Source organism: Carassius carassius, chromosome 47 (assembly GCF_963082965.1).
Source record: "Carassius carassius chromosome 47, fCarCar2.1, whole genome shotgun sequence".
NCBI lineage: Eukaryota > Metazoa > Chordata > Actinopteri > Cypriniformes > Cyprinidae > Carassius > Carassius carassius.
The window spans coordinates 13410851-13436748 of NC_081801.1; the positions used below are offsets into that span (position 1 = coordinate 13410851).

At 37.0% G+C, this 25898-nt stretch overlaps 3 protein-coding genes across 4 annotated transcripts; 1 reads left to right on the forward strand and 2 right to left on the reverse strand.

Moving 5' to 3' along the window:
- Positions 1-4959: 4959 nt before the first annotated feature.
- Positions 4960-6438, forward strand: LOC132130799 (odorant receptor 131-2-like). Its single transcript, XM_059542613.1, has one exon. It carries the CDS (start codon positions 5440-5442, stop codon positions 6406-6408), a length of 969 nt encoding a protein of 322 aa, XP_059398596.1. The 5' UTR covers positions 4960-5439; the 3' UTR covers positions 6409-6438.
- A 2903-nt stretch (positions 6439-9341) lies between these two features.
- ppme1 (protein phosphatase methylesterase 1) lies at positions 9342-15838 on the reverse strand. Of its 2 annotated transcripts, XM_059542165.1 has the most exons (14): positions 15556-15836; positions 14101-14195; positions 13878-13969; positions 13170-13227; positions 12697-12748; positions 12462-12616; positions 11884-11974; positions 11144-11209; positions 10901-11033; positions 10282-10411; positions 10157-10201; positions 9983-10047; positions 9835-9901; positions 9342-9735 (listed from the first exon to the last, which is right to left on the reverse strand). In XM_059542165.1, the coding sequence occupies exons 1-14, from the start codon at positions 15636-15638 to the stop codon at positions 9725-9727; spliced, it is 1143 nt and encodes a 380-aa protein (XP_059398148.1). In that variant the 5' UTR covers positions 15639-15836; the 3' UTR covers positions 9342-9724. The 2 variants fall into 2 exon arrangements, with proteins under 2 accessions (XP_059398148.1, XP_059398149.1); XM_059542166.1 differs by lacking the exons at positions 9342-9735; positions 9983-10047 and having other exon boundaries at positions 9829-9901; positions 15556-15838.
- Positions 15839-16723: 885 nt separating this feature from the next.
- sms (spermine synthase) lies at positions 16724-22854 on the reverse strand. Its single transcript, XM_059542039.1, has 11 exons — positions 22658-22854; positions 21272-21392; positions 20613-20700; positions 19873-19937; positions 19571-19746; positions 19311-19465; positions 19109-19198; positions 18683-18797; positions 18517-18596; positions 18321-18436; positions 16724-17624 (listed from the first exon to the last, which is right to left on the reverse strand). The coding sequence occupies exons 1-11, from the start codon at positions 22701-22703 to the stop codon at positions 17594-17596; spliced, it is 1083 nt and encodes a 360-aa protein (XP_059398022.1). The 5' UTR covers positions 22704-22854; the 3' UTR covers positions 16724-17593.
- Positions 22855-25898: the final 3044 nt, after the last annotated feature.

The following is a 25898-nucleotide window of genomic DNA, read 5'->3' on the forward strand; positions in this document are numbered from 1 at the left end:
CACCTTTGTTGCAGTTCGATTGGGCAGGTATGAAAGCAGCAATTGCACTCAGGTGCGCACCAAAGGCGGACCAAACAAGCATACAGCGACCTGCTTGAAGAGGTGGTCTCAGTACGCTTTCAAATGAACTCTGGAGCGGTCCGTTTGTGGTTAGAACATGATCCGACCTCGAACAGACCCAACTGCAAAAAGTATTGATCATTTTTGGACTAAACCAATTCAATTCAAGTTTATTTGTATAGCGCTTTTTACAATACAAATCGTTACAAAGCAACTTTACAGAAAATTATGTTTCTACAATATTTAGTAGTAGCTAGTAATTTGTGCACGTTTGACAGGATTTTAGAAAAAATTAAAAATAATAATAATAATACAAGACGTAGTCAGCTAGACGATGAACTATCAATATTATTAATTAATAGTTATTATATGATGCAGTCACACATGTAGCAATAATTGTTAGTTCTGTTTGTTGATTCAAGGTTAGCATCATCTGGGGTCCTCTGAGGGTCAGCATCATCTCTTCTCAGGTGTTCTGGATCCAGACTGGATTTTTTTGTAACATTGGAAATATGATTTTCAAAAGACAAATTGCTGTCTAATATAACACCCAGATTTCTGACTGTAGAGGAAGTAACAGTACACCCATCTAGTTGCAGATTGTAATCTACAAGATTCTGTGTAGTGTTTTTTGGTCCAATAATTAATATCTCTGTCTTATCCGAATTTAATTGGAGAAAATTATTTGTCATCCAATCTTTTACATTTTTAACACACTCCGTTAGCTTAGATAATTGGGAAGTTTCATTTGGTCTCGTTGAGATATATAGCTGAGTATCATCAGCATAACAGTGGAAGCTAATTCCGTATTTTCTAATAATATTACCAAGGGGCAACATGTATATTGAAAATAGAAGGGGACCTAGGACGGATCCTTGTGGCACTCCATATTTTACTGATGATAAATGAGATGACACCCCATTTAAGTAAACAAAATGGTAGAGATCGGACAGGTAGGATCTAAACCATCTTAGAGCCTGCCCTTGAATACCTGTATAGTTTTGTAATCGATCTATGAGTATGTCATGATCTATGGTGTCGAACGCAGCACTAAGATCAAGTAAGACTAGAAATGAGATGCAGCCTTGATCTGACGCAAGGAGCACGTCATTTGTAATTTTAACAAGTGCAGTTTCTGTGCTATGGTGGGGCCTAAAACCTGACTGAAATTCTTCATACAGATCCTTTTTATGCAGGAAGGTGCTCAATTGAGCAGACACAACTTTTTCTAAAATTTTAGACAGAAATGGAAGATTTGAAATAGGCCTATAATTTGCCAGTACACTAGGATCTAGTTTTGGTTTCTTAATAAGAGGCTTGATAACCGCCAGCTTGAATGGTTTTGGGACGTGACCTAAAGGTAACGACGAGTTAATGATATTGAGAATCGGTTCTTCGGCTACAGGTAACAGCTCTTTCAGTAATTTAGTGGGTACAGGATCTAATAAACATGTTGTTGGTTTAGATACAGTGACAAGTTTATTTAGCTCTTCCTGTCCTATATTTGTAAAGCACTGCAGTTTATCTTTGGGTGCGATGGATGAAACTGAAGTGTTAGGCGCTGTAGAATCTACATTCGCTATTGTATTTCTAATGTTATCTATTTTATCAGTGAAGAAATTCATAAAGTCATTACTATTTATTAACGTTGGTGGAATATTTGAATCAGGTGGCGTCTGGTAATTTGTTAACTTAGCCACTGTGCTAAATAAAAACCTTGGATTGTTTTGGTTATTTTCAATGAGTTTGTGTATATGCTCTGCCCTAGCAGTTTTTAGAGCCTGTCTATAGCTGGACATACTGTTTTTCCATGCAATTCTAAAAACTTCCAAGTTAGTTTTTCTCCATTTGCGTTCAAGACTACGAGTTACTTTCTTGAGAGAGTGAGTATTACTGTTATACCATGGTACAGTACGTTTTTCTCTAACCTTTTTCAATTTGATGGGGGCAACAGCTTCTAATGTATTAGAGAAAATAGTGCCCATGTTGTCAGTAATTTCGTCTAATTCATGTGTATTTTTGGGTACAAATAGCAGTTGAGATAGATCAGGCAGGTTATTTGCGAATCTGTCTTTGGTGGCTGGAACAATAGTTCTGCCCAGACGGTAATGATGAGACATATAGTTAATATCAGTGATACGCAGCATGCACGATACAAGGAAATGGTCTGTAACATCATCACTTTGAGGTACAATATCTATAGCAGTAAGATCGATTCCATGCGATATAATTAAATCTAGTGTATGATTAAAACGATGAGTGGGCCCGGTGACATTTTGCTTGACTCCAAAGGAGTTTATTAGGTCAGTAAACGCAAGTCCTAATTTATCATTTGTATTATCAACGTGAATATTAAAATCTCCCATGATTAGCGCCTTATCAACTGTAACTAGAAGGTCTGAGAGGAAATCTGCAAATTCTTTTAGGAATTCTGTATACGGCCCTGGTGGTCTATAGACAGTAGCCAGAGCAAGAGATACATTCGATTTCTTTTGCATGTCTGACAGTGTAACATTTAGCAGAAGTATTTCAAAAGAGTTAAACCTGTATCCTGTTTTCTGGGTAACATTGAGAATATCACTATATATTGTTGCAACACCTCCTCCACGACCAGTCTGACGGGGCTCATGCTTATAACAGTAGTTTGGTGGAGTAGACTCATTTAGACCAAAATAATCATTTGGTTTTAGCCAGGTTTCAGTCAAGCAGAGTACATCAAAACTATTATCTGTGATAATTTCATTTACAATAACTGCTTTGGGTGTGAGTGATCTAATATTTATGAGCCCAAACTTTAAAAATTGTTTTTGTTCATTTACTTTACATTTTTCTGGTTTAATTACGATAAGATTTTTTCTAGATCCTACATTATATTTTGACCTCACTATTCGGGGAACAGACACAGTCTTAATAGTTTTTACAGCGCAAGTACTTTTATCATTTAAGCGGGTGATCCAAAACTCATCATAATAGTTATCTGAGAATTGTCTTACTAGTCACATGGAGCGAAGTGTCCTGGAGATGTTGTCAGAGAGCAGCTCCGCTCCGATTCTGCTGGGGTGTAATCCATCAGCGTGAAACAGCCTAGGACGCTCCCAGAAAAGATTCCAGTTATTAACAAATAGCAGTTTCTGTTCTTTACACCATGACAACAACCATTCATTTAAAGCAAAAAGTCTACTGAACCTTTCGTGTCCTCGTCGATACGTGGGCAGTGGTCCTGACACGACGATCGTCGCCGCGGGCGTCGTGCTGCGAACCGTCCTGATCAGGCTGCTGAAGTCCCTCTTCAGCGTCTCCGTCTGCCGCAGCGTGGTGTCGTTAACCCCGGCGTGAAGCACGACCGCTCTGGGGCTCTCGCCGGCCTTCAGGATCGCGGGTATCTGCGCAGAAACATCGAGAACACAAGCACCAGGCAAACAATGAGTGTGCACTTTACCTTCGGCTAACGTAGCACTTACGTGTCGGACGATGGAGTCTCCGATGATCACAGCGTCGCGTCCTGTCTCACGGAGGGGAGCGAAGCGGTTCCGGATGGAGATGTCGAAGGCAGGAGGGGGAGAAGTCGTCGCCCGGGACCCGGCTCGCGTCCTCCGCTGTGGATGCACCCAGGGTCCGTGGTGTCCCGGCGTCGCATTGAAGGACATCTGGGAAGATCGCGTCCTGGGTGCACCGGGCCTGTGCGGAGAAACACACGGAGTAGACGTGGTGGGACTGTTAGCAGCACGCTGTATACTTACCCCGGACTTGTGAGTGTCAGCCCGGGATGATTCCAGCGCGGCTCTCCGCTCTCTCAGCTGGGCCTGCCTTACCTCCAGGTCGCGAATCTGCTTCCCCACGGCCTCGAGCTCGAGCTGCACAGAGTGGAGAAATTCATCCGCCATTAAAGCAAGTAACAGTGAGTACAGTAGTGGTAATGTGTGTGAATAGAGTATTAGCAATGTAAGCGCAGTTAGCAGCAACCATGCTTGCTGATGCTAACGGGCTAAAAGCTAATAGCGGACCCGGGAGATCAAAATGAAACTAGTGATAGCGAGGCGCTCTGATTGTTTTTGTTGTAGAATACAATAGAGGATATATTCACACGTTATATAAACGGAAACGATGATGTATAAAATTGATTTTTAAGTTAAAAATAGTCAATGAAAAGAATATAGAGACGGAGCTCAAACGCAGTACAGCCGCCAACAACAAACCAGCTGCGCATTATGGGATGAGGAAGTGTTTGTTGACAGTTTGCACTTTAGCATGGCAGCTCGTGGACAAACTTGGAGTGGTGAGGAGGTGCGGAGCCTCATAGAAATATGGTCTGATGACCATGAGCATGTCAGAGTTAAGAAGAATTAATGCACGCCTTCGCTTGAAGTTACGAGCGTGTCGTTTGCAGTGCATTAGAACGTTGTTTTCAAGCCGCATCCACGCTTCATTATAGAAATGTATTGTTTACATATTGTGGTGTATACAAAAAATGTAATAGATTATGGCCAGGGACAAAACCAGCCCGCGCAGTCATCTCTCCATAGTTGTGTTGTCTCTGTGTTGTTTGCTGGCTTTTCCTCTTATGTTGAAATTTTCCTGCACGTAAATTCTGACCAATCGAAAAGCAGTTTAGGAAATACGTCATGGCCAATGAGTGATGTGGATGTTGTCATGTGACTGCATTTTGGTTCGTTTCAACTGGTTTGGACCAAAGCAATCAGTGTGGTGTGAAAAGGAACCAAAAAAGCTGAAAAAAGCTAATTGTTTGCCCTTGGTTCGGACCAAATGAACCGAACTAGAGATGTGTACACATGTGTGATGTGTAGAGTGATAGAAAATACAGGTCCTACCGAATAAAAACCATTACACCTATGGAGTGTGTGTGTGTGTGTGTGTGTGTGTGTGTGTGTGTGTGTGTGTGTGTGTGTGTGTGTGTGTGATGAATTACAACCATGATAATTTTTCAACTACAGCATACTTTTCACTCATATTGTTTTTATGTTTTGGATAAATTATACATTTATAGAAGCATTTTCATAATATCAGGTCTTTGGGCTTACTTTTTAGAATGACCTCCACACACTTCTTCCTACACTTCTGTTTTACTTTTGCTCCCAGTGACACATAGGATATCCCCATGTGGTTCTGTCACAATGTAACAGCTATGTATATAAGTTCAGGAGCAGAACTGTTTGTGGATTCTGCTGCTGGAGCAGATGAAAGGCTGATGTCTGACTTATTGACTGCAGAATAACAACACGTTTGTGTCTGAGGTATTTTGCAAACTTCAAATCTCACCCCAGGGCACAACAGATAGATGGAGAGTGAGTCTCACTGCATTATTTACACTGTTTAACTTGCTCTTATCAGCATTGTTTCTCTGTTTCTTGCTTTCAGCTTATGGCAGGCTCTAATGGCACAGCTGAGGATGTGCCTTTCATTTATCAGCAAATCTTTAAGGTAGAAATGGATGCTGGGCCCAGTACAAAAATTTCAGTGCTTATGTTAATGTCTCTGTTCTTCTTTTTTGTAAACTGTGTGATGTTCTTTGCTCTAAGAAGCAAGCGCATATTCCAGGAGACGCCGCGCTACATTCTTTTTGGCCACATGCTTATGAATGACTCTGTACTTTTGCTACTCACAACAATCATGTACACTATGGGTACATATTACCTTCAAGTAACCAGAGCCATCTGCACTCTGTTAGTGGTTATCTCCTACTGCACTTTCCGTAATGCTCCTCTGACACTAGCAATGATGTCTCTGGAGCGGTACGTGGCGATCTGCTTCCCTCTGAGACACTGCAGCATCGCTACACCAAAAAGGACTGGAATTGCCATAGGGATCATCTGGCTCCTTAGTTCTATAAATATTATAACAGACATAATTTTTGTGTTAATTATCAACCCCAGTTTGTTTGTAGATGTTTTATTTTGCACACAAGAAAAATTGTTTTTATTCAAATGGCAGCTGGATAAAACTCAAGGGTTTGATGTTCTTTATTTTGTGTCTGTTGCAGTGATCATTATTTTTACGTATATTAGTATTATGATCACTGCCAGGTCTGTTTCCTCTGATAAAGATTCTGCTAAGAAAGCCCTCAAAACAGTGCTCTTGCACTTGATTCAGCTGGGATTGTGTCTAACCTCTTTCCTGTATGCCACAATAAACAAAGCACTATACACAGTGTCTGACAGCTCTTCTCTCTTCATAAATCTGAGATATCTGAATTTTCTAATTCTTCTTATGCTGCCACGCTGCCTGAGTCCTCTGATCTACGGTATGAGAGATGAAGCCGTGTGGCCTTTATTCAAATATTATTTCTGCTATCGTTCAGGCAAAGTGAGGCCCTCTGCTAATGTACATTAAATGTATGTGTGATGATATGAAATAATAATTTGCACAATGCATGATTAATGCCATATTTCAATGTTTATCTGAAAGTTACAGAACCAAATACTTTTATTTTAAATTGTACCGTTCTGTTGTTTAAAATAAAAATAAATGTATTTTTCATGCTTTCATTTTTTTTTCTATGACAGGTTTTACATGTCTTGCTGCTAAAATACCACATCCTCTGTTAACTTAACAGAATCTTTAAAATATATGCAGACATCTTGTATTATGCACATATACACTTTGGACTGTAAAAAAGAGCATACCTTTAAGCTATTCTATGTACCAAGACCATACCTTATTTCTATAAAAATAAATACAAAGCACCCTTACCTGAGATTTAAATGTGTACAAACATATTTCTTATAATGTGTAAGCTGAATGCAATATATCTTCTGTTTCTATCACTAAATGTACATATGCATAAAAGACAGAACAGCTTCACTTACACCACTGACCATAAGGCAAATCTGATTTTAAGCTTCTTTGTTGGCATAAATAATAATAATAATAAACTTTATTTTATATAGTGCCTTTAAAACCTGTTAACTGTCACCCGTCCCCTCTGTGGGACGCCTACATTTACTTCACTATATTACAATCAAATCTAATCAAATCTTGACAAACTATATATCGTTGGAAAGGTCTAAGACTCCCAAATATATATTTTACCAATGTTTTTTGCTAAAAAAATTATGTAGGAAAAGTAATCGATTGATTTATGACAAGAGTGCACCCTCAAAAATCTAAATCATAACTGGAGTTTTGACCTTTGTTTAAAAAAAAGACTTCTTTGTTGCCTTTTTCTCTATCACATTTTAGAAATCATCAGAAGTTATATATCGACTGAAACTTAAAATCTCAAAATTCATCCTTTAAAACCCATTTTAAAATCAGACATTGCATTACCAAAACCAAAAATCAAAAACCAAAATCATGTTACAAAATATTTTCATTCATGAGTTATAAAAATTTAAGTTTGGATCTTGCACTACAAAGTCTAAGTTCAAAAATGTGAGTGACAGTTAAGGGGTTAAAAGTAGCATCTCAAAGCACTTTACATAAAAAAAATGAAATTAAAAGATGCACATAACAATGCAGGCAGTAAAAACTAATCAAACAAAAAATTAAAAATAAAATAAAATAGAAAGCCAATATAATAACAAACAAAGTAGTCACATGAATCACATAAAAGCTATTGTAATAGTATGTTTTAAGGGACGATTTAAAAAGACTTAGGGATTCTGCATTCCTAATCTCACAGGGCAGGGAATTCCACAATTTAGGAGCCAAAGAAGAAAAAGCCCGATCACCCATAGTTTTTAGGTGTGTTTTTTGGACAGTTAAAAGACCAGCTTCAGAAGGGTGTAGAGCATGTGTAGGAGTGTAGGGGGTTAAAAGCTCACACAAATATTGAGGGGCCAAATTATTAAAGGCCTTAAGTGAGCATGAGAATTTTAAAATCAATATGAAAACAGGAAGCCAGTGCAATTTTTCCAGGATAGGTGTGATGTGCTCCCTTGTACTGGTCTGAATTTTGTACCAACTGTAATTTACTTAGGGTAGCTTTAGAAACTCCAGCCAGCAATCCATTACAATAATCAATGTGTGAAAAAACTAAAGTGTTGATTAACTTTTCAGCCACAGAGAAAGTCAACATGGGACATAATTTGGGAATGTTTCTAAGATGAAAAAATGATGCTTGGACTGTTACGAACATGATGGTCAAATGTTAAATTGGTGTCAAATATCACCCCCTGATTTTTTTAGTTTAGTTTGGAATTGTAAAGCAGAGCCATCCACACTTAAGGTTATGGACTCTGCTTTAGGCAACTGATGAGGTGAACCAAGAAGCATCACTTCAGTCTTGTCACTGTTTAGACAGATACAATTTTCAGACATCCATTTTTTAATCTCAGTAAAACAATGAAAAAGAAGAGACATGCATACTGACATCAGGTTTTGAATGTATATACTGTAGATCTGGGTGTCATCGGCATAAAAGTGAAAGTTAGAACCAAGAGTTCTTAAAAGCTGGCCAAATGGAAAAATTTAAATACTAAAAAGTAAAGGGTCCAAAACTGATCCCTGGGGAACACCAGAGTGCATACCAACCTCAGACTTGCAATCACACATCACAACAAACTTCTTGCGATCAGAGAGGTAGGACTTAAACCACTTTAATGCAGAATCAGAAACTCCAAAGATTGTCTCTAAACAGGTGATTAAAATGGAGTGATCTATAGTGTCAAAAGCGGCAGTAAGATCAAGAAGAATCAGTATAGACAGACGCCCAGAATCAGCAGCCATTAACAAGTCATTAGTGACCTTAACTAACGCGGTTTCAGTGCTGTGAAGTTTACGGTATCCAGACTGAAGTGGCTCAAAAAGATCATTAGAGGAAAGATGAGAGAGCAGTTGAGAAGCCACTGTTTGTTCTAAAATTTTGGCGAGGAATGGGAGATTAGAGATGGGACGAAAATTATTCAGATTATTAAAGTCCATGTTGTTAGTTTTTGGTACAGGGGTGACAGCAGCAGTCTTAAGTGTTGCTGGCACAACACCGGTGCACAAAGAGTTATTGATAATTCTCAAAACAACAGGAGACAGGGAATCAAAACAGGATTTAAAAAGACAAGATGGTATTGGATCAACTCTGGAAGTAAAGTGATTTAAAATCAGATTCTGTAAATCAGAAATAAAGAGCAAGGAATATAATTTTATGTCATGCACAGAACAAACAAGGTCTTGGTATTGATACATTTTTCCATATTTGATTTAGATTTAGAAGATCTTGATCTGATTCCAATTCATTTTTGTATATTTCAGTTCTATTTTCCATTTTGCTTACACTGAATTAAATTTTCTCTCGCTGTTAATACTGTAAATTATAAATGAGCACAGACTGCGGAAACCTTTTTTTTTTATTTCCAACGACCAACACTTTGAACACAACATGATGCAATCATCCTAATTACAACAACAAACAAGCAAGGCATCAGAGGAAATGCAAAAGAAATCAGTTAAGGGGAAAATAAAAATGTAAATATGCGTAACGATTTGAAATTATAAGTAATATTGTATTATTATTTCCTGCCAAAATAGACGAGATAATCATAATGATTACAGCAAACATACATGAAGTCAAACAAAAATGAATATAATTTAAGAATGAAGTGCTAAGAATGAGTCAACAGCAGAGGCGTCATCATGGTTTTGCTTGTATTGTAATCTCCAGTGGAGAGCAGAGAGGGACGACACATCGCTGGATGAAGACTACGAGTGAAGGCTACACGTCGTCTGTTGAAGCAAATAACACGCACAGAAAACAAAAGGCGAGATTAGAAAACAAAAAAATATGAATGTCCTTTTATATGATTCAATCATGTGACTTCTTACCTGGAAAACCCTCTTTGAATTCAGTGAACCTGTTACGGACCATGAAGGTGGCTAGAGCATCAGCTACCTGGATCAGAAGAAGCAAATGCAGCTGAATCGAATATGACTTTCTATAATTGTGTGACACTAGGATACAAAACAGACATACTTTTTCCGGGGCATCTTCATGAACAGCATGGCCACACTGTGGCAGAACCTGCATCTGGAACCTCCCTATAACATTAACAACCACAAAAGACATGAAGGACCTTCTGGCCACAGCAACGTGACTTGTGCTGTACTATAAAGTCTAGCTTTAAGAGCAAGAATATAAATGCTTTACCTTGCATTTGCCCAATGGTAAGATCTTTATCAAGCCTGTCAACACCTATGCAAGACAGATTACTCATTAAGAGTCATCTTTTTACACTGCATATGTCTAAAAGACAAATATCTAAGCATTCTTACCAGCCAGCAGGAGGAGTTTTGGCACAGAGCAGGTGAGAAAGAGAGAGGACAGCCCTTTGAACCAGCCCTCCCAGTACTTCTCTGTCTTTGAGAGCTCAATACGCCAAGTGTACAGACATTCTTTCTTTATCTGCCAAATAGGAAAATCAACAAACATTTGTACAGAAAATAATGCTTAATGTTCATTTTGAAACATACTTGTGAAGAGATGTACAATAAATTAAACGATAATGTACACTAATGTTCAAAGGTTTGGGGGATGGCAAGCTTTGATTTAACATTTTTGAAAAAAGTCTTTAATGCTTACCAGGTGATTACAGTGAAAACATTAATATTGTGAAATATTACATTCTCTATTTTAATATATTTTAAAATGAAATGTATTCCTGTGCTGGCAAATCTAAATTTTAAGCAGCCATTACTCCAGTTCTCAGTGTCACATTAACCCTCAGAAATCAATCTAAAATGCAGATTTGATGGTCAAAGATTCTATATATGTATATATATATATATTTTTTTTTTTTATATAGAAGTTCAAAAGAACAGCATTTAAAGTATGTCGAATAGAAATATTTTAAATATTTTTAGGTGATCAGATCAGAATTGAAACATGTATTACCTCTTGGTCATCCTCTTTCTTCCTTTTGTGGTTGGATTCGCCTCCTTCTTCCTCCTCCTCCTCTTCTTCTTCTTCAATAATGCCTTCACTAATATTCTTGGAAACCCCTGGACTACTCAGTGGCTCCTCGCATCTAAACATCCCAACAAATCTAATCAGTGCAGTATATACAGTAGCTAAATATTTGTACAAATTATAAATTCATGGAGCTAGTTAAATGAACCAATACTAGGGAAGACTTACTTTTTCACCTGTCCAACCATTGACACGCGTGCAGACTCTACATTCCTGATCTGACCACTTTTCACACTGGTAAAAAAAAAAATAAAGTTACCAGCTGCGATGTATGAGGCATACTGACCTGTACCATTTTTTCAAAATAACTGGATTCTGAATAAAATTTTATTAGTCTTTATTATGTTTTGTAATTATTATTTCCACTATATATATATAAAGCACCGCTAAAACGTACATTTATTATAACAGATTTAAGTGAACATTATTTTAAGCTCACTTTAATGAAAGTTTAAGTAATTTCTTTTTTATTTTTATGTTCTGTAATTGTTGATAAATTATAAATAAAAACAACACGATAACTTGCAGTTTAGGCCTGGGTTTCAATTATAATGTAAGGATGAATTGCTATAATTCCTAATTTTGCCCAGAGAAATTGAAAAAAATCCAAACAGAGGTATCTATACCAGAACCGGTATCAGTGATAACTGGCCTTCAACCATAGTACTTATTAAAAAGATGCCTTTTAACAAATAATTAAATTCTAAGATTTAAAAAAAATGCTGCAGTTTCCACATTCATTTGGAAATGTATTGCGAAAACATTTAGCACAAATTACAGAGCACAAATTTTAATGTTAGGTGTAATAATTACAGATTTGTGTGCAATTAATTGAATGACACTCATAGATTTGATATATTACAGGATCAATTAAATTTTTTAAACAACTATCACCCAAAACTGTGTACCTCCATTCGATTGCATTCTCCACAGATTTAAATGTTTTTGGTCGACCCCTCAGAAAGTTTTGCATGCTGGTTAAGGCATCCATTGCTGTACCTAAAGAATGAGCAGAACAGCATTAAATGCATCTATAAATATCCAAACATTGTCAAACTGCATTTAAGTCAGTTACAAAACATATGTGACCCTGGACCACAAAACCAGTCTTAAGTGTCAATTTTTCGAAAATCAAGATTTATACAGCACCTGAAAGCTGAATAAATAATCTTTCCATTGATGTATGGTTTGTTAGGATCAGACAATATTTGGCCGAGATACAGTACAACTATTTTAATATCTGGAATCTGAGGGTACAAAAAAAATCTAAATACTGAGAAAATCACCTTTAAAGTTTTCCAAATTAAGTTCTTAGCAATGCATATTACTAATAAAAAATAAAGTTTTTATAGATTTACAAAATATCTTCATGGAACATGGTCTTTACTCAATACCCTTACTCAATATTACCCTTAGTAAATATTTTTCTCTTGACATCAACTGTTGCTTGTGTGGAGTAAAATAGGCACAAGGGGTGAAAACTTGCCTTCCACTACATCAATAACACAAAGGCCAAGCAGTGATGGCACGTGATTGGAGGCAGCCGTATGAACCGCTATTGCTCCACCCATGCTGTGACCAATAATCATGATGGGAGGTGGGTTTTCACCGTAAAGTACCTCCACCACTTTTCCAACATCCCTGAGAAAAAGAAACATTTCTAAATTAAATGCTGTGAAAACCTGCTTTGTACAGACCATAAGAGATGAGTGTGCACTCACTTGGCCATTGTTTCAGCAGACAGGTCGTCAGGGTTCTTTACTTTAGTATCACCTGAATTATATGAAAAAAATGTGCTATTTGTAAACTGGTCAGTTAAATCATACGTTTTGTGTTAATCACATGCAAGGTACTGATCTATGTGATTATTATAAAATCAAAAGCTTATGGTTTGTTATCAGCTAAGTGTTATGTGTGGGCAGTCACGGCCTAATGGCTAGAGCGTTGGACTTGGTGAGGGGCATGAATAACCAGTACTCTCTTCCACCTTAAATACCACGACTTGGGGTGGGACCCTTGAGCAACCCACCACTGCCCCCCATGGCTGCCCACTGCTCAGAGTGTGTGTTCACGGTGTGTGTGTACTTGGATGGGTTAAATGCAGAGCACAAATTATGAGTATGGGTCAACATATGTGGAAACACCTCACTTTTTTGTGAAAAAAAAAAAAAAGACAGACTATGAAATCCCTTACCATGTCCTCTGAGGTCCATAGCTACAACCCTGCAGTTAATCCGGCTACATATAACAGACTGAAAATACAAACATAAGATAGTATCAGATAATATAAATTTGATTAATATGAATAATTATATAAACTAAATAAATTAAATTGAATATAATCATCATATAAAAGTCTATATTTATCACTATCTATCTACATATAGATAGATAGATAGATAGATAGATAGATAGATAGATAGATAGATAGATAGATAGATAGATAATATATATTTTTTGTAACAGTCACTTTTGATCAATTGAATGCATCCTTGCTAAATAAAACTATTACTTTTCTTTCATAAATTCTTTAGAAATTTTTTCTTAACTAACCTCAAACTTTTGAATGATAATGTAAATTTATATATGCATTTAATACACATACTGTATATGCATTTATGCATTTAGCAAATGCTTTTATCCAAAGCGACTTACAGTGCAATCAGGCTAACACTTTTTAGCTAACATGTGTTTCCTGGGAATCGAACCCACAACCTTTTGCGCTGCTAACACAAGGCTCTACCACTGAGCCACAGGAACACTATTAACAATATTAATGCACAGTATGTCTCTTTGTCTCAACATGTCACATCTGTCTCTTTGATGTGCATGATATACCATAAAAACAAAGCACTAGATGTCAAGTAGTGAGGTACGGCTCTGTGAGGTGCAAGAAACTCACAGTGAAGACTGCCCAGGACAGTGCAGAGTGACCCCCGCCATGAAGGAGCATCAGGACGGGCCCATGAGAGCCACTGCTGTAAATTCTGAATGTGTGCAAAGGAGTAAAGGAAGGCTTCACAGAATAGTATGGGAGAATTTGAAATGTCATAGCACATGAGGTACAAAAAAGGGCAATATTCCATAATTTGCTGAGATTCCTCATAACAATTAAACAAAGGATATGTCTTTGCTGTTGTCATTTTCCACCTCCACATCCTCCATGGTTTCAAAGTACTGACTCCAGGACAGAGGAGAAAAATCTCGTTTTCTTCCTGGTCTGCAAAGAAAGAGGAGAACAAAATACAGTTAATAACATCCAAGTGTGTGCATTTTTGTCTTTGTATATATTCTCTATATCCTTGTAGAGTCAAAGAATCCTAGTGGCCACGGTTTAAATGACTGACCAGAAGAATACAGAGCTCAGATGAAGCATCTCATTCAAAGCAATAGCTCACAAATGAGACACAAAATCCATCATGGCATTTTAACTTTAAACTATTCTTTCTGACCAAAAAACAAGTTCATAGTCCATAACAATGTTTCCTCCAGTGAAAAAGTCAAATCAAAATCAACTGGCATATTTGTTTAGAACTATTCTGGACTGTTTTTCACTTGTAAACAGTGCTTGATCTGTGCATATTTCTTTCCTGATTCCGATGATATGACTTTCTCACTGGAGGAAGCAGTATTATTGATATGGACACTCGTATTTTAGCTGGAAGCAAATGTTTGAAGTTAAAAATTGTTGTTTATATTATAAACACATAGCTTTTCACTTCACATGGCATTAACTGATGGAATGGAGTCATGTGGATTACTTGTCTAGTACTTTTAGGTTTTTTATCAGCTGTGTGGAGTCATTGCACCCATTCACTGCAGAGGATCCATTAGTGAGCAAGTGATGTAAAGATACATTTCTTCAAATCTGTTCTGATGAAGAAACAAACTCATCTATACCTTGATGACTTAAGATTGCATCACCTTTTATCAATTGTTATTTAATTTTTGGGGGGTCATTTAAGGTGATATTTACCAACTCTGTTTCGTTTGTGTTTCGATAAATCAAGTACGATCATCAAGTATTAAACACGTTTTATTTGTAACATTTCTAGCAACTTTCTTTTCGAATCCCTTACTGGATCTGAGCTCATACGAGTAGTAATGTATGTACAAAATAGGCGGATGTTGACTCGAGAACCGCATGAGAGCAGATTTATTAAATCGATTAATTGAATTAATTGATGCGTACATTGTTATCGAGTGAGTCGTGATCGCGGTGGCTAGACACAGGAGGGGACCGCAGACAGTCAGAAATCAATCGTGGATGCTTTTAGCATAATCCAGACACGTTTGTCAATCCGTGCAACGAATATGGAAATAGTTAAAGACATATAATATATACATATGATAGGTTAAAACTGATAACCTGAATGCACTGTAAGTCGCTTTGGATAAAAGCGTCTGCTAAATGCATAAATTTAATTTTAATTTAATTTATATAACAGCAACGGATTCTAAGAAATGACTCGTCACAGTATGGATCTTCTAGATCGTGACAGCTAACAGCGCTCAGTGATAGGGTTGCTAAAACAAATTGTTGATTATGATTAAAAGATATGATTAAAGCGTAAACTCACCCCATTCTTAATTTAGATCCAGACTGCAAACCTGCCATCGGGGGTTTGCAGGCTAGCAAATTCAAATGCAACTGTTTCTCCATGGTGTGAGGAAAACCAAACCCTTTGAGCACGTAAAGCGTCTAGCCCTCTTTGCACCATACGACTCCTCTTCTATAAACAAAACAGCTGTACACTTTACAAATTGACGATAAATAACACTAGATCAGCAGACAGGTACAGAAATCTATGGTGAGTATGTTCACACAAGTAGTCTACGCACACCAGTATTTTTGCCCAGCGTGCATAATGGGAAATGTAGTCATTTAACGGGTTCTTATCGCTGACGCTCACGTCATAGTGCACGGAAAGAACTACAACTAACAGAAAACACCTGTTTCGGTTCCTTTGCACGTAAACCAGCCTTAAAAAATATGACGTAATGCAATACAAAGGGTGATGGATTGATCATCGTCAGTGCCTATTAATGGACAGCGTTCTAAATATTGTGAAGTGATATTTGCAGCTTTTCTGAAATCCACGACAACCTCTTTCATAGCTTTAATGTAAAATCTTCCTGGTGTAGCCATTATTGTCACTCAAATAAATATGATAATTTTATTATTTTTACCCCAAAATGTCATATACCTATACCTGTTAATATTCATATATCTATAATTAAGCTCATATTAATGCATTATTTTTCTTCCTTTCTTAATAATAAGGTTAATGCATAATCATTAAGTACTATATATATATATATATATATATATATATATATATATATATATATATATATAAATGTCTTAGAATTTTGACTTGGTGAATGCTAAACTTATATTTATTAATTTTATGTCCACATTTGTTGAATATTGAATTTTTGTACTGGTTCATATCTAGTAATAAATGGACATTTAAAAAGAGATTTGGAATCATCGTTTCTTGAGAATTATTATCATCTGTAACTGAAAACCAACTTCTTTTCGTAATGCAAAGCAGTGTAAAGATGTATTGCATTGCAGGTATTATTATTATGACACTAGTTATGGGTCTTGACCACAGACAAACAGGTTCTAACATGAGTTATGATTGTGAAGAGCTATGAGAAAATGGCTATCACAGTAATAATAACTGTGCAGTCTATTCTCATGGGACAGAATCAGAGAAACCACAACAAAGAGATTAGACATTTTTCACCTTAAATCGCTTTAATAGTTGATTATCACTCTCATTAACAGAAGTTACTTTTCAGGGCAGGATCACTGGTATATTGAAAAAATAAATAATATCAATGAAGCACCGTATGGATAAAAGGGCATGAATCTAAGTGGCCTACATTCAGTAAAAACTTCTTTCTCATTATATATATATGCAACTTCAAGCAGGGAAACCTACTTTGGACTTAGTTTTTGCTAAACATTAAAAAAATATTCACAGTCCAGAAAAAAAGAAAACCAGAATGAAAATTGCCACAGCAATGACATTTTTCCCTTTTAAGACATATTCAAAGGCTTCAATAGACTATTCAGTGAACTCCCAGAATGCAACACTGCCAATAAACTCTCTATGTAACACCATGAATCAAATCACACTCAAGCCACAGGTACAAAAGGATGCAAAAAATTCCAACACAAAGGCCAACGAAAGTAAAAAGTCTGGAGCTACAGTAAAACACAAAGAACTTTGTAAAATCTGTATCATAAGAGTAAATCCCCAAAGGCAGGAGTCAGAATGTGTCTGGATGCTTTGCTGCCTTCCAGCCTTCAGTATCATCAGCAGTGTCACTCACACACCGCACTCCCTGGACGACTCCAAACACACAACATCAAACCAACACTGGCAAAACAAAACAATCTCTATGAAACTTCAAACACAAACAAATTCTAATAGCCATGTCAAAAATGGGAAGGCTGTTCATTTTTGGACGTGAAGGAACAGTAGAAACAGAAACAGTGCTTGAAGAGATATGTGCACGTCTCCCCTCAGTGCAACAGAGGGTGAGGGAGAAATCTTCACATTCCGGCAGGACTTGGAGGAGAGAGTGAAGGAGGAAGAGACATTACTTTTTCCAGATGGTGTAAAACACCCATCTGAGTCAACATGTTAAGGAACAGTCAATACATGTGATGTGAGGACAACAAGAAGATTTTTTTTTTAATTAAAGCTAAAAACATTACATAGCAAAATGTTACCAAAAAGTTAAAGTGTATATATATATATATATATATATATATATATATATATATATATATATATATATATACACACACACACACACACACACACACACACACTATATATATATATATATATATATATATATATATACAATATATATATATACACACACACACACACACACACACGTATGTATGTATGTATGTATGTATGTATGTATGTATGTATGTGTATATATATATATATATATATATATATATATATATATATATATTCATGTATAATTTTGTTTATAAAAGGTACATGTATTAATGTTTATTTCTTTTAAATGTTATATCTATATCTATCCATCTATCTATCTATCTATATACATACATATAATTTAAAATAAAAAAATGTACTTTTTGTTCAACAATATTCTTAACCATTTAACATTTAAATAATTCAAAATATACATTCATAAAAATGTATAATTATTTCTGAAAACATAATCCTTTCTGTTGGGCCCTGCATTGTAGAAATGCCTTATTCACCGACATACTGTATTTCTCACCCATGATAAATGTATTTCACCATGAAAGACTAACTTGGTCATTTAAAAAGGATACAGCTCCATATATGAGGGAACACACACCACCTCTTTGGAAAAGTCCACTTTGCACGAAAGTCTGCACAAAAGCTTTTCGTATTCACAGAGCGCATCAGTCAGGTTCACACAGTTACCCTGCAGGCAGAAAACAACGCATTAAAAGGAATGAAAAACAGCAAAACTTCACAGTGAGTAGAACTACCTGCCCCCCTCACCTGTGTGAAGTACTTCCCACCAGGCCGCAGAACTCTAATGGAGAGGTCAAGGATGAGTCTCAGGAACTCCCATGTTGAATCTATTGAAAAATTTTGATCATATGAATAGATTTAATATTTGTAAGGCTCAGTCAGAAACACACAGCTGCATATACAGTGCACTAACCTTCCTCCGGTGCTGTAGAAATAGGGACAGCTGTCAAGTCATTTATGACGTAATCAAATGACCTCCCTTGCTCTGCAAACTTTTTAAGTATGGGAACACAGTCTTGTACCAATATCTGAAACACAAAAGGGGAAAATTTGATAAAAAAAGAATGGTTTTCATTCATTGTTAGCCAAAAAAAAACTGGAAGTTGTCCAGAGTTTAGGCAATTTCCCTCAACTGTCTACATTGCACTTGTTTCAAAAGCAGGAAATGGGCCTCATTGTAAATTCAAGGATAAAAATATGTTTAGCAACTTATAAATGAATAAGAATGTGTAATATAGTCATTATAGTATAACATTATAGTTATAAACTGAAGCTGGGCAGGTATGTTTAGAACTGGGACCGGAATAAAATGTCACTGCACAGATCATTCAGTTCTTACCTCATAACAATCTCCCTTCAAGTTATCTAAAACATTCCCGCATGTCTTTCTCATGTGCTTCCTACATCCATCAATCACCAACTCATCAATGTAAATATTTAATTAAGGAAAGTACATATCTAAAAGTTACAAAATACTGACAGTTACAAAACATGAAGTAGTTTTCCATTTAACTGCAGTCAAGTGTTATCATAAAGGATATCTCAACCATGGTGATCATCTTTGGTTTGAGCTTCACCGCCTCATGGAGAATTCCACCGTCTCCTCCTCCCAGAATAAGTACCTCTTTCCCAGCATAGTGCTCTTTGCCGCTGCCCATAATGGCCTGAGTGTAGGGCAGATCACTTTCTGCCAGATCTGTCATTTGATCACACTAAATTACAGTGTTTTCACATGACACAACATCCCCGAAATTTGTAATGTATTTTTAACTAGTAAACAAACAAGAACCTTTTTACTTACTGACATCCCCATTAAGAATGAGCATATTGCCAAACTGCCTCGAGTGCAAGATTTTGATGTTCTGGTAGGCAGAATCCTTCTCGTAGACAACTTCATCGATATCGTACTCCATCAACCTGCCGTCAGCAGTGGGCCAGTATCGGTCAACATCACTGCCTCGAATCAGCACAGGGAGTCTGACAGAACACATTCAGTTAAACAGACCAAGATAAAGTTCCACAGAATACATGCTTGAAATGTCATGGGGGCGAGTAAACAATGAAGGAATTTCACTAAAGGCAACCGATTCAGAATGAAAATACCTCTTGATCCTTTGGATTTTTCCATCCAGGAGAGCCTTCAATTTCTTCTCCAGTGCATTCAGCAGCTACAAAGAAAACATTGTCTTAATTATGACCTTCCAAATAAAGAGAAACAGGAAGTAAACACATTTTAAAATGGTTGAATCACTCTCGCCTCCTGGCTGATTTGTTTAGAGGTCAGAAAGTTGTACCATACAAAACAGTTTTTATTTTTTTCCAGGAAGCATGCATTGAATTTATCCAAATAAAAGCTTCAGAAGTCTTTTGAATTTCTATTCATCTTAACTCTTATCTCTTAACTCTTATATTATATCACAATTTCTCCAAAAATATTAAGCAGCATAAAGCTGATGATAATAATAAAAAGTGATTGACATCTGGTTCATGCGACACTGAAGACTTGAGTAATGACTGCTAAATATTCAGCTTTACCTAATTACATTTAAATGTGATTAAATGTAACGACTGTGTCCTGTTGTTATCAAGTGACAAGGGACAAGTGCAAATGACTCCTTTCTTAACATCAGATATCCCAGTTTTAAAAGTTACAATCTAATGATGGGATATATGTGAAAATAATGACAATTATTTTAAATGCTACAAGTGAACGTGGGGGGGGGGGTATTTATTTTGAGACTGAAGAATAAATGGAACAGGGTTTTATTAGAACTTTTAAGACGAACATTAAGTTATCATGCATCTCTATCAGTCCTGATAGCACCTACATTCTGTTAACTCACATTGTCCACTTGCACTACATCATCCCCTTCAAGACACTGCAGGTCAAAGGTCACCAGACCATGGGAGTGCATTCGTAAGATGGCAAACCTGATTACAAGGAATAGAAGCGCAATTTAAAACCTCAAAACTGCAGTCAAACACTTAAAGTAAAAACAAAGACAAAGTAAAACAAAGCTTAAACAGCTGTGTTTACAGCGAGCCACACATAAAACAAGAAGTGAGTGCCAAAGCCTTTAAATCAGATGCACAAAGCCACTAAAATCACCCTGCGCTCCGTTAAATGCTTTCCTTTGTTGCACTTAACTGGCCAATCAACGGTCATCATAAAAAATGTCTGAACACAGGAGCACACCTGGTTCTTTTAGTGGGGCGTTTGTGTGGTCAGGCATCATTATTGTCAGTTAGCTTCAACATTACACTTAGCCGTTACGGAGAAAATGAAAAAACTCCATGGAATGGCCTGATCGAAAGGAAACTTGTCTCTTGTTTTTCCTAGCTGATGAGTCATTGCTAAAAACTCTATGTAATGAAAGGGGAATTTAAATTCTGGTTCCTCCTCCTTTCAGCTATACAAAACCTGTTGAACAGATTTTGCATACTGCGCTATGTTGCGAAAGACACTGATGTTCTACTGAAGCTTTGAGGCAAAGCTGCTCACCTGCCGTTCTTGCCGAGAAACGTTGCCAGATACCCGTGTCCCTCTGAGTCGTGGACATTCTCTGTCATTTCCTGCTCTTGAAAAATAGACTGTAGGCCACGTACAGTCGCAGAGACGTCAGCTAAACAGAGAGAGGGACAACAGACAGATTCATTTAACTTCTAATAAAGAAGATCTTTTGTCTGAGAGAAAAAAACTGACCCTAAGGCCAATTTTACTGCATGCGGCTCAACTCATTTGCAGATTTAAGATTTCTTTATCTTTTTTTACATGCAATAGAAGACAAATGCCTACAGGTTTTGAACGACATGACATTTTCTGTTCTTTTTTTTTGGTGGACTATCCCTTTAAGAACTGACAACTTCATTCACTTTTACTGCAACTTTTCTACTTTTAGTGTATAGTAAAGTGACAGAGAATAAATCATTTTCATTTTTGAATAAAATACGTTTAATAATCGAATGAAATGGAATCAAATAAATTAAATTTCGTAATTTCCACCATAATTCTCATTTAATATGATAATTAATTTAATTGCAGGATTCAAATTGCGCTTGAATAAAACCTAGTAACCTTTAACCTAGTTAAGCATATCTACCCAATCAAGCCGATTCATATTGATTCCTCTTATTTCGACAGCTTATAAAAGTAGGGTGAACTGCAACGTACAGATATGCTTATGCAGCCATAAATTTATCTAATATTAATCCAAAATCATAGTACATGATAGTCTGCACCTGTCACACTGATCACAAAACAGATATGGCATGCTTTTGTCGTGTGTATATCAAAGTATGATCGATGCGGTATGCACGCATGGAATACTCATCTTATCTTCTTATATTATTATAAGAAGAATAATCTTCGATATTATTAGACAGTGAAATAGAGGCACGGCTGTCAAAAAAAAAAAAAAAAAAAAACACGCTAGATCCAAAATATGTAACGTTACGGGAATAGTGCCTATAACGGGGTAACGCGCTGTTCATTCATAAAAACAGATAATATGCAAAAGGCAATATTTGTGTTAATATAATTCGTCTGGTAGTCAGTGCGTATGTTCATATATGAGCTTCATTCAAATACATGATACAGAGCCAACATTAGCCTCTGCTAACACCGCTATGCTACCCCCAGAAGGTCAATCATCAGAGCAAACGTCAGGAGGACATGCACAACAAAAAAGCCATACGAATGCAATAACACATGCATCCCGTGGCCATCTCGGCAATGCAGCAGTAGGATTGCAGCCTCCCTGCTATTATAAAGACAATAAATCGCTTACGGAGCAGTTGCGAGGAGGCCCGCATGTCTGCAGTGCAACACGAGCCCTCCTCTTCCTCTCCTCTTCCACTCGCCCCCTTCATTCACTTCACTGAAATTTACCTGGCGCACGTAGTTTGAAGTCAAGGGTGTAATGTAGCACTGCCATGATGGGGTAAAGCCGTCTGCCATGCCTGGATGAGGCAGCCGGAGGTGAATCGGTGGAGAGTCTGTGGTGACAGAGGGGTAGATGACGGGAACGCCGGAGGGAGGTGTGTTATGTTCACTGCCGCTGCGCTAGTGCGCTGCGCTGTGTCCGTCTGTCTCTTTCTAGTCGAGCTCGGAAGTGGGTGGTAGCGCTGGGCAGGTTGATTCAAATGAGCGATTCGAATCTTTTGACTAATTTCTTCACATAGATTCGTTTACGGTGAGTGTATATTTTGTATAATTTGGTCATTTTATTATTATTTTTATTTATTTATTTATCTATCTATTTATTTATTTTTGTTTCAAAAACAAGAATTCGCCTTATTTTTTTTGTTCTGGGGTAGAGAAATGAATATTCGATTTACACACATGGGCGGGAAATAACCGCCACTTTCTGCTGATTGGTCAGTCAAAGATCAAACCGTGCCGCCCGTCATTGTCAGGTCTTCTGCAGCAGTTTTCAAACCGGTCTTGCAAGCACCCTACAGCATCTCACATTTTTTAATAGGCCTATGTCTTCCTATACCTGACAAACCCATTTTAGGTCTTGCAGTCTCTACTAATGAGCTGATGAGTTGAATCAGGTGTGATAGATGAGGTAGACAGAAAATGTGAAGTCCTCAGGGTGGGAAAAAGAAAGCCAAACCGCGATTTGTCGAGCTATTCATTGGTCTGGTTGTTTGATGAGAAAAAGAATAAATGTAGTTGCCATAAAACCGGTTAAGAATCCCTACAACTGCAGCAGTGGGGGACTGGTATTCTGCCCCGGGGAACTGCAGAACAGTGGTTTTCAAACCGGTCCTGCGAGCACCACCAGCAATCCACATTTTCTTTGTCTGCCTCATCTATTGCACCTGATTAAACTCATCAATTTATTAATGGAGGATTGCAAGACCGGAAACGGATGTGTCAGATATAGGGAGACATACAAAATGTGATGTGTTAGGGGTGCTTAGAGGACCTGTTTGAAATGAACTGTTCTAAAGGCTTATTTGGCCTACCTTCTTTTGTCAAAACACACACACAAAAAATGTCCTGCTCACACTTACCCATTTAATGTCAGGGAACGGTAACTTTCACTTTTCATTCTATAAGTGGATGCAAATCTGTCATAAAATAATCTATGCATCTCGTGGTGTATATTCCAAATGTACTGAAGGTATACTGTAGTTTGGTGAGAAACAAACCAAAAATGGCAAGTTATTACATTTATGTAAATCTTGTGTTGCATTCCTGTGTGAGTGTGCAGGAGCTCGCGTCACGCACAAGTGCATGTCTTTTTGAGATATCAGTCATTTTTAATTGCAATAAAACATAAGACTTCATTAAAAAACTCAGAAGAGTATGTAGGCCTATTTTAATATCTCTGTTGTTCTCCTGTTCTCAGTCAGAATGATAGTTTTTGTGTGAACATTATAGGCCTATTCAGGGCCGGATTGACATAAGGGCTAAGCGGGGCTGAAGCCCCAGGACCTGCTGATTGAGGAGACCCGACATGATTGCCCGACAAGACAAAACAAAAAAAAACCATTATAAACTAGGCATTTGTTGCATCCAGTGGGGACATAATTACTGATTATAATGACTTACACGGTCTTTATACGCGTTGCTTTGCATCGTGCCATATAAACATAAAACCATGTCTGCATTTGTCATCTGAGAAATGACAAACAACAAGCGCTACTCTACACTGGTCAAAACTCACGTTCGAAAAATCTTTGGCAAATCCTTTGTTAGTCAGAACTGCCTCATTGTAGTTTACTCTCTCAGGATCAGGAAACAGTCCTCCAAATGCACTGCACACATATGAATATTTGGTTTGGACTGTTCTGGAACAGTGTTGTGAATAGCTACAACTTAACCATTGATTTCTAGTTGTGTCCTCTTTTTGAAGGCCAAACAAAGTATTTTCACTTTCACACCGAAACAGCGTTTCCACGACATGGCACCTGCGCAACAGCGAGTATCAAAGTTCCGCTTTCTTTCTTTGCGTGAACATTTGGGCGGCATTATGCAAATCTTCTCAAATCGTGACTTAGACATGTGGGGGCGTGTTTAAACAAAGCATTTAAGGAGGGCGTGACAAAGTCTTAACTTTTATAAAGAATATCTCTTTGGATTTGAGACTTTATTCTTTGCAACTTTAGGGATCTTATCTATTCTTGAACAGCTTGTAACACTCCAAAAGCAAAGGAAAACTGGAAATCGCATTATATGAACTTATTATGAATTCAATAAGAATTATTAAGAGCCTGTTATATAATTGAATATTAATATTGTTAAATGCATTTTAATTATTCAAAAATATCATTTGTTTTAATCTGTTATTTATTGATAAATAATGTATTTATTCCAACTTCCCTAACCCCATGCAAAACATTTGGGGTACTGTGTGGGCCAGATGGGCTGAATTTTGGCACCAGTCCAGCCTTGATGATTGTCCTCTTCTAGGGCCAGAAAGAAGACCTAATAATAAAACAATTAAAATAAACTCCTTATGGGAGCTATGCTCAAAAATTGTTGCTAATTCTAGAAATCGGTTTGCTTTGACTTCATATGGCATTAATGCATTTGTTATTTTAATGTGTTGTAGCCAGGAATATTTTTATTTATTTATGGTGTCATTTTGTCAACAGCAGACACTTGAAAAATAATAGTAACACCCTAATGTCATTTTAATTGTGTCTTATGTATGATGAATATCTTTCCATCTTTCTTGTGAACAAGATTGAGTCACTGAGCAAATAATCAGTTCCTTTATTCAGATGCTGTTTGCTTATGCTGTAGCCATATGCCTACGTTTTAAGAATTACTATTTGAATTACTAAAAGCATTTTGTATACAGCTTAGCTGCAAGTACGTTGACTGTAGTTATCATTTCTTTAACTGAAATCTGAAATGTAAACTAAAGGCAGGAGGAGGGTTCGTAGGGGATGAACATGTTCTGGACATTGACGTGAATGCTAATGATTCATTCAATAACATCGACATGTGGGTAGAGTGGCCCTGAAGCGCACAAACCCGGTCTGACACGTGTAGCACAATCCTGTAACCACGAAAGTCTATTACAGCCTATTTCCCAGGGTTATCAGATGAAATGATCGCATATTTTGTGAATTATTCTTCCTAACTGATAGTAGTAGAGTAATTGCAAGTG